Below are 11,801 nucleotides of genomic sequence, written 5' to 3' on the forward strand. Positions count from 1 at the left end.
AAGGGGGAGGGGCAGAAAATTAAATATCAACGTTTTTGATGAAAATTGATAGGCTGATACAACTTTTGATGGGGATAACAAAAATGTAAATTTTTTCTCAAAATTCTACTTTTTTAAAAGTTTTATGGCGCTTTAAAATTCGATTTTTAAGCTATTTTGGTACGAAAAACGCAGTTAGGAAATTATTCGTGTTACCTATGGGGCCTTGTTTGACTCATTATTTTTTTAACCTTGACATTCGCATCATTTTGATGTTTAAATCATCGAAATCCGTCAATTGTGACAGGAGATATGAGTGTTTAAAGAACCACGCACAATCTGGCTATTTCCGGCAAAAGCGTTGCTAGGGCCATTGCTAGGGACGGCCTCGGAGGCACTACCCTTAAAAATTAGTTATCCTAGTCCAACTTCCGGACTAGATTTTGATCTTTTTGTGCTTACAATGAAGCCTATATATAGTATGCAATAAATCAGGAAGCTATAGATCGTGAAATGTTTGCTTTAATTTGTTTTAAAACATTACACATCGTCTATATGAAATGTATATCGGAAATATAATGTATTCGTAAAACCGTTGCTACCTTCGTTGCTAAGTCGGACGTAATGCGTATACGTACTTCTGACACATCCTACATTACTCCTGACTACTTTACTCCTGAAATTGTTTTCTTTACAAAAGTATATGCTGGAACAGTTTTATTAGTTGCCAGATTTGAAGGACAACGTGTACAGAGTTACCCCGATCAAGAGTTCGAATTTGCTGTGCCTTCCATGGTGCAAGCCTTTCCGTACTCCGATGGCGCTCTGCCAATCCAGAATCCACGGTGCAGTTCAAAGCGGCGGTATGGGACTTCCTCGATATTCAATATGAACAGACAACAATATTTCAACAAAGTGTGACGCCTAGGCTGCAACAAATGTCCCACAAAGCTGGAGCCACTACACACTGTCCTTGAAACAAGACGGGCGCCAAAATTTACAGGTTTATTACAGTACACTTGAGAAAGAGCACATTCAATACCCCAAAGTTTTACAATGTGTTTGATCGGTCATGCGTGTGTTTTGTTCAGGCCAGAGTTCAGCGCACGTCTTGTTTCAAGGACAGTGTGTAGTGGCTCCAGCTTTGTGGGACATTTGTTGCAGCCTAGGTGCGCACTGTGTTGGAATATTGTTACTCAGTGAAGGAGGTCAGGACCTCCGGACGGAGTGTTGTGAAGAGCCGTTTTTTCGTGTTCGCAGTTAAACACAGGGTTCTCTTTGTGTAATCGGCATGCAATTTTATACGCCGTCTGCGGGAATGCCCGTGTTGATGCACGAGTGCGTATTTTTGCCGTGGCTGCTTTCGCGGTCAATGTAATATTGCAGATGCACCCCTACAATTGTGAGGCAAATTGGAATGGTCCAGAAAAACCCGTTGTTTGGAATAGCGATGGGGGGGGTGGAACTTCAGGCAGATGGTGAGGGGCCGATAAGTGGTACCATGGCAGTAACACTCGCGGTGCTGGCCGCAACTGTTGCTGGAATTTGCCAGTCGCGCTTAATAAGTAACAGGCACGGTAAGACGGTGGGGCTGTCTTTGTTACTAGTGACACGACGTCCATGATAGTCCGATCTTTATGTGAATGCAATGATTGTGTGTGTGTAATTAAAAGAACTTCGAACTTGAAGCACAGTATCTTTACAGGCCCTGAGAGCAGTAATGGATTTAGGTCTTTTTATGTTTTATGGTTCTGACGCGCCCTCATTGTATTAACCGCTGCCTTATGTCTGTACAGTAGGCCTGGCGTTGACGCTTGGGATGATATTTGTTGCAAAATATAAAACTTCACGGAGGATTGTTACCTATGGCTTCTTGTTGTCTGTTCATATTGAATATCGAGGAAGTCCCATACCGCCGCTTTGAACTGCACCGTGGATTCACAAAGAGAACCCTGTGTTTTGACTGCGAACACGAAAAAACGGCTCTTCACAACACTCCGTCCGGAGGTCCTGACCTCCTTCACTGAGTAACAATATTCCAACACAGTGCGCACCTAGGCTGCAACAAATGTCCCACAAAGCTGGAGCCACTACACACTGTCCTTGAAACAAGACGTGCGCTGAACTTTGGCCTGAACAAAACACACGCATGACCGATCAAACACATTGTAAAACTTTGGGATATTGAATGTGCTCTTTCTCAAGTGTACTGTAATAAACCTATAAATTTTGGCGCCCGTCTTGTTTCAAGGACAGTGTGTAGTGGCTCCAGCTTTGTGGGACATTTGTTGCAGCCTAGGCGTCACACTTTGTTGAAATATTGTTGTCTGTTCATATTGAATATCGAGGAAGTCCCATACCGCCGCTTTGAACTGCACCGTGGATTCTGGATTGGCAGAGCGCCATCGGAGTACGGAAAGGCTTGCACCATGGAAGGCACAGCAAATTCGAACTCTTGATCGGGGTAACTCTGTACACGTTGTCCTTCAAATCTGGCAACTAATAAAACTGTTCCAGCATATACTTTTGTAAAGAAAACAATTTCAGGAGTAAAGTAGTCAGGAGTAATGTAGGATGTGTCAGAAGTACGCATTACGTCCAACAGCAACGAAGGTAGCAACGGTTTTACGAATACATTATATTTCCGATATACATTTCATATAGACGATGTGTAATGTTTTAAAACAAATTAAAGCAAACATTTCACGATCTATAGCTTCCTGATTTATTGCATACTATATATAGGCTTCATTGTAAGCACAAAAAGATCAAAATCTAGTCCGGAAGTTGGACTAGGATAGCTAATTTTAAAGGGTAGTGCCTCCGAGGCCGTCCCTAGCAATGGCCCTAGCAACGCTTTTGCCGGAAATAGCCAGATTGTGCGTGGTTCTTTGAACACTCATATCTCCTGTCAGAATTGACGGATTTCGATGATTTAAACATCAAAATGATGCGAATGTCAAGGTTAATAAAAATAATGAGTCAAACAAGGCCCCATATGTCAAAGAGACAGAACGCCGTTGTAGCACATGGCTAATAGGCGTCCCCATCGTTAAGTGTGGTATGTGTACGAATTCCTTTTGGTCGCATGACTGGTCAAGCTTTTATTCTTTCTTTGTGCCTTCCTATATAATGTGATTCCGAATGGCCAAATATGTTATAGAAACGACAATATCTATCAACAACTTAAGATGGGAAGAGTTGGGAGGGGACGGTCGTTATATTGAAACAGTCACGGGTAATAACCATTAATGTCATCTATTAATATTTGCCAAAACGTGCTTGACACTGTGTATAGTTACCAAGCTAGATCCACTCACACTTTGTTCTCCAAAGAGTAAATGATTAAAGACAGCTGTTTACACGGGCCCAACAGTCAAACAACAAAAAGACAAAAACAGGCACCTTGCCTACGCGGGCCCGCCCAAATCTGCAGTGTTTGTGTGATCGATCCCAGTTTTCAGGAGAAAAATGTGGAGCTGCAAACTATTCATAGAGAAGAAAACCAATTGAAAACATTATTGGTAGGCCACACCAATTTAATTTGTTGGTTCTCGGATTTTTTTCAGAAAAAATATGAAGCGACAGGGCGAAAAAAAATAAAAATAAAAACAGGTCTAGGCATCCTATTATAGGCTTTTAAAAATGCTACAAAATGAGCCATGAAGTCAACACAAAAGGCTGGGTTAAAATTTAAACATTGAATTTTAATCAAACCACTGCAATGATAGATGGGAAAACTGTAACAACTAGGAAGAAAAGGACTTTCATCAACTGTTGGGGGGCAAAACATGAGCATTTTTCAGTTGATTCAGGACCAGAATCAATTTTTTTTTGCAAATCAGAAAAAAACGAAGAGGCGAATCCGAGAACCAACAAATTAAATTGGTGTGGCCGTAACTTTCTTACTCTGAACTGCGTAAGACAGGCCAGCTGTCATGTCGGTGTGAAGTTTGGAGCTCTGGTCGTAGCAAGACTGCTGGACTTGACCAGCGATGAGATAACCTATGGTGGTGTTCCAGTCAATGGGCTTGGTCGAGGCCAGCTGGATGTAGTATCCCCACGTCTCGTAGAAGCTCGGTGAGAACTGCCCTTCTACCGTAGTGGAGCAGCATGCCAGCGACAGGATCGCGACAACAAGTCCTACTTTGGTGGCCATTTTGTGCACCTGGCGACTTCTGCGTGAGGTGTGCTACCAGCCCTGCAGTATCCACTATATATACCCGTCCTAACGACCTATAGGACTACCTGGTGACTCATTCACTTGTGGTCAGCGGGATTGACGTAGAACCACACCTAGCCTAAATCTCGTGATTACGGAGCGCTGTAGCATGTTGACCTCGACCCTTACTTGACCCCAGGCTACGTTGCCCTGGAACCAATGACGAGTCGGATCGCCTCACCTTTGTACGAAGGCCCACAACGACACTTCCACAGCGCGCTTCCAAGGTACCTTCCATAGCGCGATTCTGCGAACCTTCCACAGCGCGTTTCTGCGAATCTTCCACAGCGCGATTCTGCGAACCTTCCACAGCGCGATTCTGCGAACCTTCCACAGCGCGATTCTGCGAACCTTCCACAGCGCGCTGCCAAGGGACCTTCCACAGCGCGATTCTGCGAACCTTCCACAGCGCGCTGCACGAGGCCCTACAACCCCTCCCCTATTTTAGCGGACGGTCCCTTATAGCCAGCTCAGATACTGTACAAACGTAATCATATTTCAACCCCTATTAAAAGGGAAATGATTTATTATATTAAGTACGAATTTGTTGTGTTCTATTTTCTTTTCCTAGCGCACTGGACCAAGGATTCTTTGTAGGCTATTCTCAACTTTTTTTTTTACTTTGTGTGACTCAAGAAGTATAATTACTAGTAATAAAGATCATAGGTCTAACATGACATTGTTTTTTATCATCTCTAAATCTATTCAGCATGAAGAGTATTCTGCCCTTATGGGTTACCTGTCAGAATGTATCCAGATGTCTGTATCATAGAAAACTTACAAAAATGAAACACTTCACTCATTCTTTTACAAAATTTTATTGATCCTTACAAACAACATTTTGCATGATATGAAGGTGTATTTCTTTAATTAACACTACTAGTAGGTTTAATTGATTTTTTTTCTTGCTTGAAGCTAGAAAGAAAGATTGTAAATGTGACCTTTTCTTGCATAAACGAGTATTGCCTTTACTAATGTCACTGTTAGGACTTCAATATCTCTTTTCGTACACTGCTTTGTTTTTTTCCACTATCTACAGCTTGTACTTTCAAACTTGAAACATGAAAATCCACTACCATAGCATTGTAACTTGTAAGTAAAGTTGTGATTGTTTGAAATAAATTTCTTCATGAGCATTCAAATTTAAACATTCAGACAGTAAATACGATTTGTACCATACTTAAACTTAGAAACTGTGGTCTTCCCCAACAATGTATAGAAATTGCTTTACATTACAGAGGTGGTATCCGTGATGTCATTTAGACATTGACAGAATCTAACTGGATTAATTGATGCCTGAAATTAATAACCGAAAAGATAGTTTGCAAGATTCAATGTTCCATAACATCAGACAAGTGTAGCTTGTGTCCAAACATCTTTGTTCCTTGAATAATACCTACTGTATCCCAAATTACTATTTTCAAGAACTGTTAACGTTGTGTTTTAACATTATTGGTCTTTAAAGGTCTTCCCAACACCCCGCCTTCCGGATATAATCCCTATCCTCCTCCATCGTTACTGTGCCTTTCATTATGTGGTAAATGACAGCCAGCGCTTCTGGGAGGAGCACCATGATGCGGTATTCCATCGCCTATAGCCAAAAGAAGAAAATGGGTTATATATAAGACAGCTAAGGCCAAACCAATTTAAATGTTGGTTCTCTAAATTGCCCACTTCAGTTTTTTTTATTTGCCAAAAATCTGGTCCATAGTGCTCATCTTTTGGCATCAGATGAGAGTTTAAAAACTCCTTGTCTTCCTAGTTGTAATTTAAATTCAACTTTATTTTAAAACTTAAAGTGAGACAAAATTATTAACAAATGATGAGAATGTAACACATTGGAAATTGTGTCTCACCAAGGACAAATCCGGAGGGATCGGCACCTCTTTCTGGATGCATTCACCCATGAAATTTGCCTGGTCCTCGTCAAATGCACCAGAGTAATGCATTTGCCAAAGTTGTCCTATAGTGAAGAAATATGGCATAATTTCTATCCTCCTTCTTGCACAAGTACAAATAAAGTTTAGAAAAAAAAACTGATTACTTTTTTCGTTGAGTCATGGCATTTCCAATATACGTCTGTGTGATTTCACCAGACTTGCCAGGTTTGCAGACATGGATATCAGACAACAATTATATACTAATGTGCCAAATATACATTGTATATACAACATTCTTAAAATCGCTGAGTATGGTCTATTTACGTCTGGTGGGACATCCAGCCTCATCCCGCCCGAAGATGACGTTATGTCTGTCATTGCCTCGAATCTAAAATAAATACTAGTAAGAAAAACAGGAAATAAAACGGTTAAAACAAGGAGTGTGATGTACAACAGCCAGGTGTAACAGGTAGTGTGATGTACAACAGCCAGGTGTAACAGGTAGTGTGATGTACAACAGCCAGGTGTAACAGGTAGTGTGATGTACAACAGCCAGGTGTGACAGGTAGTGTGATGTACAACAGCCAGGTGTGACAGGTATGTCTGTGTGATGTACAACAGCTGACTGAATTTGATTACAGCTTTTCTAACAAATCAACTTCTACATTGAAAGATTTTTCATCAAAAGATGAAGCTCTTGCTGTAAGCAACCATTTACAGTTTGATTAACAGGTGCCCTAAAATTACATTAGAAGTGCCTGTAGATTCATACATGTAACTTGATGTAAGGCTTCTTCTCATTACCATACTATGAAAACAATGCAACAGGTACATGTACCATTTTTTCACTTCCACCTTTGATTTAAGGATGTTGACAAGTGAGACAATTGAACATAAAGAGGGGCGGAGCAGTAAATAGAAAATAAGTTGAGACAAGACCTAAAAAGAGGTCTGCAGAGAGACAAAAAAGGAGAGATGGCTAGAATGGAAAGAACTTACAGTGCAGTTTTTTGGTTAGTTGACACTGGTCAGTAAAAACTGGAAATATTATGTTGACAAGTCAGACAGGGCCTGACCTGGGGCCACAGCAAGATCATATTTTATTAAATGAAACAAAAGGAAAACTGTTAGTCTGCATCACATTAAACAATAGCCTATACAGTAAAAAATAACACCTATATATTTCATTATTCTTCCTAAACAGATTATAGCCAACTACAGATGAACCTGGCCCAAATTTTATGATAGACTGGCATATATACATGTACTTAACATGTTAACAGCCGTTACTTACTTGAGGTGAACATTGTGAAATTGTGATAAAAAAAGAGAAATTTCAGAGTACTGGTATCCTCTTCTCCAGTAGTCACGGAGAAGGTCATCCTCTGTAAGGAAATATAAATCATAGTACAGGACAGGCATGTGTGGTAAAGAAACAAGGTATACTATGCCACATTTGGAATTGATTCTGCTATGGTCACCAACAAAATAAGATGCATGGAATAGTTTTATCCAGTGACAAACACATTTATGGGTTAAGTATTGTCGGGTAAATTATGAAAAAAAAGCTAGATTTGCAAATAAATCCACAATGCTAAGAATTTGAAAGTCATACGGTGCCAAGTAAGATGGATGAAAGCAAACTTGTTAGGGCTACTATTGGTCAATTTCTTTATACACTTATTTCAGCTTATATAAATTTCCCTGGTGAGGAGATGGGAAAAGGTAAATATTTACTTCACAGTCATGAAATTAAAAAAAAAAGAAATATAACACATCTTAAGTTGTGTTTGATTTTTTAAAGATATTAAGGAAGATAACAAACTGCAAGGCATATAGGATTTAAAAAAAACAATAGAACTTCTTACCAGTGTCATACTGCCGAAGACAAGGAGCTGGTACAGATGTTTCCATAGCCAGGCCTTAGATCAGGAGCAAACTGAATGGCGAACCAAAATGAACTTTAATATAGAATCAAACAATATTAAACATAACTATATTATATATTTGATATAGAAAAAATTCCTTACTGCATGGTCACTTGGGGCACGTTGCAGTAAAGACAAAATGTCTTTCTCAGTGACTTTTAGTTTTACGTCAACATGGTGTATTGATGGTAATGGAGGTTACTAGATGTTTTTTTTTTAAATATAAAATTACTGACAAAAGCTAGCTTAGTAGTTGTCATAAAATACTTATCATTAGAAAACCAACTCACCTCAAAGAGCCGCCTTTTCTGGAATTCTGCACACGTGGGAGGGGTGGGAAACCAAAAAAAAAAAGACAATTACATAAAAACACAGGAAATCTACTTCTACTCTAAGTCTAACGTTACAAGAACACAAAAATTATGCTGGCCGTAGCTGTAATGTAACCCATAATATACGGTACGACCCTTGACCCATCAGGTCACAGGTCGTCCACTATAAGGGACCGTCCGCTAAAATAGGGGAGGGGTTGTAGGGCCTCGTGCAGCGCGCTGTGGAAGGTTCGCAGAATCGCGCTGTGGAAGGTCCCTTGGCAGCGCGCTGTGGAAGGTTCGCAGAATCGCGCTGTGGAAGGTTCGCAGAATCGCGCTGTGGAAGGTCCCTTGGCAGCGCGCTGTGGAAGGTTCGCAGAATCGCGCTGTGGAAGGTTCGCAGAATCGCGCTGTGGAAGGTTCGCAGAATCGCGCTGTGGAAGATTCGCAGAATCGCGCTGTGGAAGATTCGCAGAATCGCGCTATGGAAGGTACCTTGGAAGCGCGCTGTGGAAGTGTCGTTGTGGGCCTTCGTACCTTTGTAACTCGATCTTCTCAGTACGTCAACACGGATCCCGGGACACAACCATCGCAGTGTGCTTGTGGCTCCTTGTGATCACGTAGCCGTGCTGTAGAGCGTTACTTATAGATGACCTACCTGTACAGAGAAATACAAGTAGCTGTTCGTGTTGTGGCGTAAGAGAAAGTCGTGTTTTTAGGGAAAACCGGGTTTTGAAAAACCGATTGAAACAGCTAAATAAAAGTCTGGTGTAAACAGGGTCTTAGCGTGTTTAGATAACTATCGGCACAGTAAACTCGACTGGCGTATAACCCGCGATCTTTCAAAAACTTTTGAGAAAGTCCCACACAAAAGACTTGTCTCCAAACCGGAGCATCCAGTACCGATACAACGAGCATAAGGCCGAGTAAAAGTAATAATCCATGCTATAGTTGTGATAAGTCTTTGCCAGGTTTGCTTTCTGAACTGAAGCTCTCTGCAAATTTGGTGGCTTTACCCCGAAAGCCAGCAATTACTTCTGAGGTACACTACCCAAAACCACATTTCCTGACCCTCATATGTTATCCCACTTTTACCACAAATCCCCAATTATGTACGCTGATCAGTCCTTAAATACAAACTGGTCATTTTGTTTTCCATTTTGATTGGTAACGATATCCTACAGGGCGTTAACGCCGTCACCAGGATACCATATACATGCCATATCTTCACTGCACTGTGATTGGTCATCCGAAATGACGTCACCAATCAAACCCCTTATAAGGCGCGCGCGCACTCCATTCTGCCCTTTCATTCGGAGACATCGCCACGCCAGCATCGCCAGTTTTGCCAGAGAAGCAGTCTCATCGGCTAGCAGTAGCCCAGCCACGTGTACGCTGACTGAGTTCGGAGCCCGACTAAGTCGCCTCCAAAAGGTTTGGGTGTGGCGGTGGTAAAGCTTTCCCGTTTAGGACGGGTTTTACAAGTATTTTGGGCGTCTTTGTGCGCCTTGCTTTATCCGTTTGATTTTACTGTACAGATGCGGTAATACGCACCTGAGACCCTGCATTTACATGTGTATGCTTGTTTTCTCATTTGCGGGATTGTGTGGGGTGGTTTGGCTTGTTATGTTTTCAACGGGGAGGAAAGCTCAAGTCAAGTTTCCTGAAGCGTCCACGACCTGGCCTAACTACCTAGCGTGGCGGACTCTTGCTTGGGTTGGGGGACTTAGTTGAGAGTCCAAGTTCTGACGTGTTATATTTATGTCGTTGTCAGATAACATGTCTCAGGAACCAAGCGCTTCGGGAACCTCCACGCCGAGAAGGGGGACGAACAACGCCAACCCGAGCAGGGAGGAGTGGAACACATCCAGCCACCAGACCCGCAGAACAACGTCGCACCACAGGGACAACAGGATGCACCGCAGGGACAACAAGATGCGCCGCAGGGACAACAGGATGCACCGCAGGGACAACAGGATGCGCCACAGGGACAACGAGATGCACCGCAGGGACAACAAGATGCGCCGCAGGGACAACAAGATGCACCGCAGGGACAACAGGAGGCGCCGCAGGGACAACAGGCAACGCCACAGGGACAGCGGGCCGCTCGGCGGGAGCAAGCGGGGCACAAGCTCCAGCGGACCCGCAGCCGGGGCCGGCGCTAGAGCAGCCCCAGGCGGCGCGGGCGGTAAGGGCACAGTCCTTGCAGTCGAATTTTCTGCATTTCGGAGTTTGAATGATGGCTTTTGGTTGCTACCATGTATTTGACTGTTTTATCTCGTGTGTGAGTTTCGTAAAGGTACGTTGCTCGTGTTGGTAGCATTGTTTTGATTTCGTACATCGTCTTAGTCTGTATGTAGAACCTCGGTCGGATTTGTATGCAAATTTTGTAATGCAGGGGGAATGGCACACGTGCAGACTTGATTGCGCAGGGCGCACATTCCCACCTGGAGGCGCGAGTGTGGTTTCCTAGCGTGGATACCTAATTACTCCCGTGGTGAGCTACGAGTACACCGGGTGTGCGGATGGTTTTATCCATCGTGTAGCTCACGTGTAGGGCGAGGCGCCCTGTAATGTGTTACAAAGTGGTATTACTCCCGTGGTGAGCTACGAGTACACCGGGTGTGCGGATGGTTTTATCCATCGTGTAGCTCACGTGTAGGGCGAGGCGCCCTGTAATGTGTTACAAGCGGTAAGGCGTTCAATAGGTGAACGCTGGGGTACCGCGTGGTGAGCGTGAAGGGCACGCGGAGCCGAGATGTACGGATCGCTGTACGCCTGGGGCGTACGGAGCGGTCGGTATAAAAGTACATTGGCTCGGAAACGCTTCATGGGAAGTTGCTTACACGTACAGTGTGTGAGCGGGAGCGTTTGAGGTTGCAATTTGCATGTGTATGACACACGTTAATTGGACTTGTGGTGTCATTTATACAGGTTATGGCAACACACTTACATGTGGTCCAAGAGCTGAAGAAGCAGTTCGGCGCCATGAAGCAGGGGCGTACCACGGGTATCAGGGAGGAACTGGTGCGGTACGCAGGTCGACCAGTGGAGGCCTTCGACCCACAGGGCCCTGGCCCTCGGGGAGGTGCTGGTAGCTCAGGCAAGCAGAGAGAGCCATTTCGGGAGCGACCTGGTCAAACGGCTGGCTAAGGTTATAGCCCAGTTTGTAAAGAGTCACAGGGCAAGATGCCCAAGGCTGGCGCAACTAAGAGTAAGGCCTCTAGAGCCAACACTTATGATAATAGCTTAAGCTTTAAAGGCAAGGACGACAGGCCAACTCGAGGCCGGGTGATGAATGCTTTAGGTGCCATGAAGTAGGCCACGTTGGCAGAGATTGTAGAAGGCAAGCCTAGCGCATCGGATTAAGCTGGTAAGAATTTATATTTGGAAATACTTTGTATACAACAAGGAATGACAAGCGGCTTGATTATGGCTGTCTATGATGCAGAAAAACTATGTAGGCTCGCCGGTGAGGCTC

At 43.4% G+C, this 11,801-nt stretch overlaps 2 protein-coding genes and 1 long non-coding RNA gene across 4 annotated transcripts in view; 1 reads left to right on the plus strand and 2 right to left on the minus strand.

Annotated features, from left to right (window-relative positions):
- Positions 1 to 4,362, minus strand: part of LOC109480014 (O-acyltransferase like protein-like) — a 13,893-nt gene extending 9,531 nt beyond the window's left edge. The window contains exon 1 of the mRNA XM_019782144.1: positions 3,889 to 4,362. Coding sequence (XP_019637703.1) covers positions 3,889 to 4,138 — 250 coding nt within the window. The 5' untranslated portion in view covers positions 4,139 to 4,362. The remainder of the gene's footprint in view (positions 1 to 3,888) is intronic.
- A 638-nt stretch (positions 4,363 to 5,000) lies between these two features.
- On the minus strand, positions 5,001 to 8,589 carry LOC109480126. Of its 2 annotated transcripts, none has more exons than XR_002140817.1 (6): positions 8,300 to 8,589; positions 7,950 to 8,020; positions 7,376 to 7,466; positions 6,406 to 6,481; positions 6,058 to 6,164; positions 5,001 to 5,792 (listed from the first exon to the last, which is right to left on the minus strand). It is a non-coding gene; the product is annotated as an uncharacterized LOC109480126 (long non-coding RNA). The 2 variants fall into 2 exon arrangements; XR_002140816.1 differs by having other exon boundaries at positions 6,406 to 6,469; positions 8,300 to 8,584.
- Positions 8,590 to 9,598: 1,009 nt separating this feature from the next.
- LOC109480085 (splicing factor U2af large subunit A-like) lies at positions 9,599 to 11,710 on the plus strand. Its single transcript, XM_019782239.1, has 2 exons — positions 9,599 to 10,508; positions 11,255 to 11,710. Exons 1-2 carry the CDS (start codon positions 10,082 to 10,084, stop codon positions 11,416 to 11,418), a joined length of 591 nt encoding a protein of 196 aa, XP_019637798.1. The 5' UTR covers positions 9,599 to 10,081; the 3' UTR covers positions 11,419 to 11,710.
- The last annotated feature ends 91 nt before the right edge of the window (positions 11,711 to 11,801 follow it).

Source organism: Branchiostoma belcheri, unplaced genomic scaffold (assembly GCF_001625305.1).
Source record: "Branchiostoma belcheri isolate BF01 breed outbred unplaced genomic scaffold, Haploidv18h27 scaffold5, whole genome shotgun sequence".
NCBI lineage: Eukaryota > Metazoa > Chordata > Leptocardii > Amphioxiformes > Branchiostomatidae > Branchiostoma > Branchiostoma belcheri.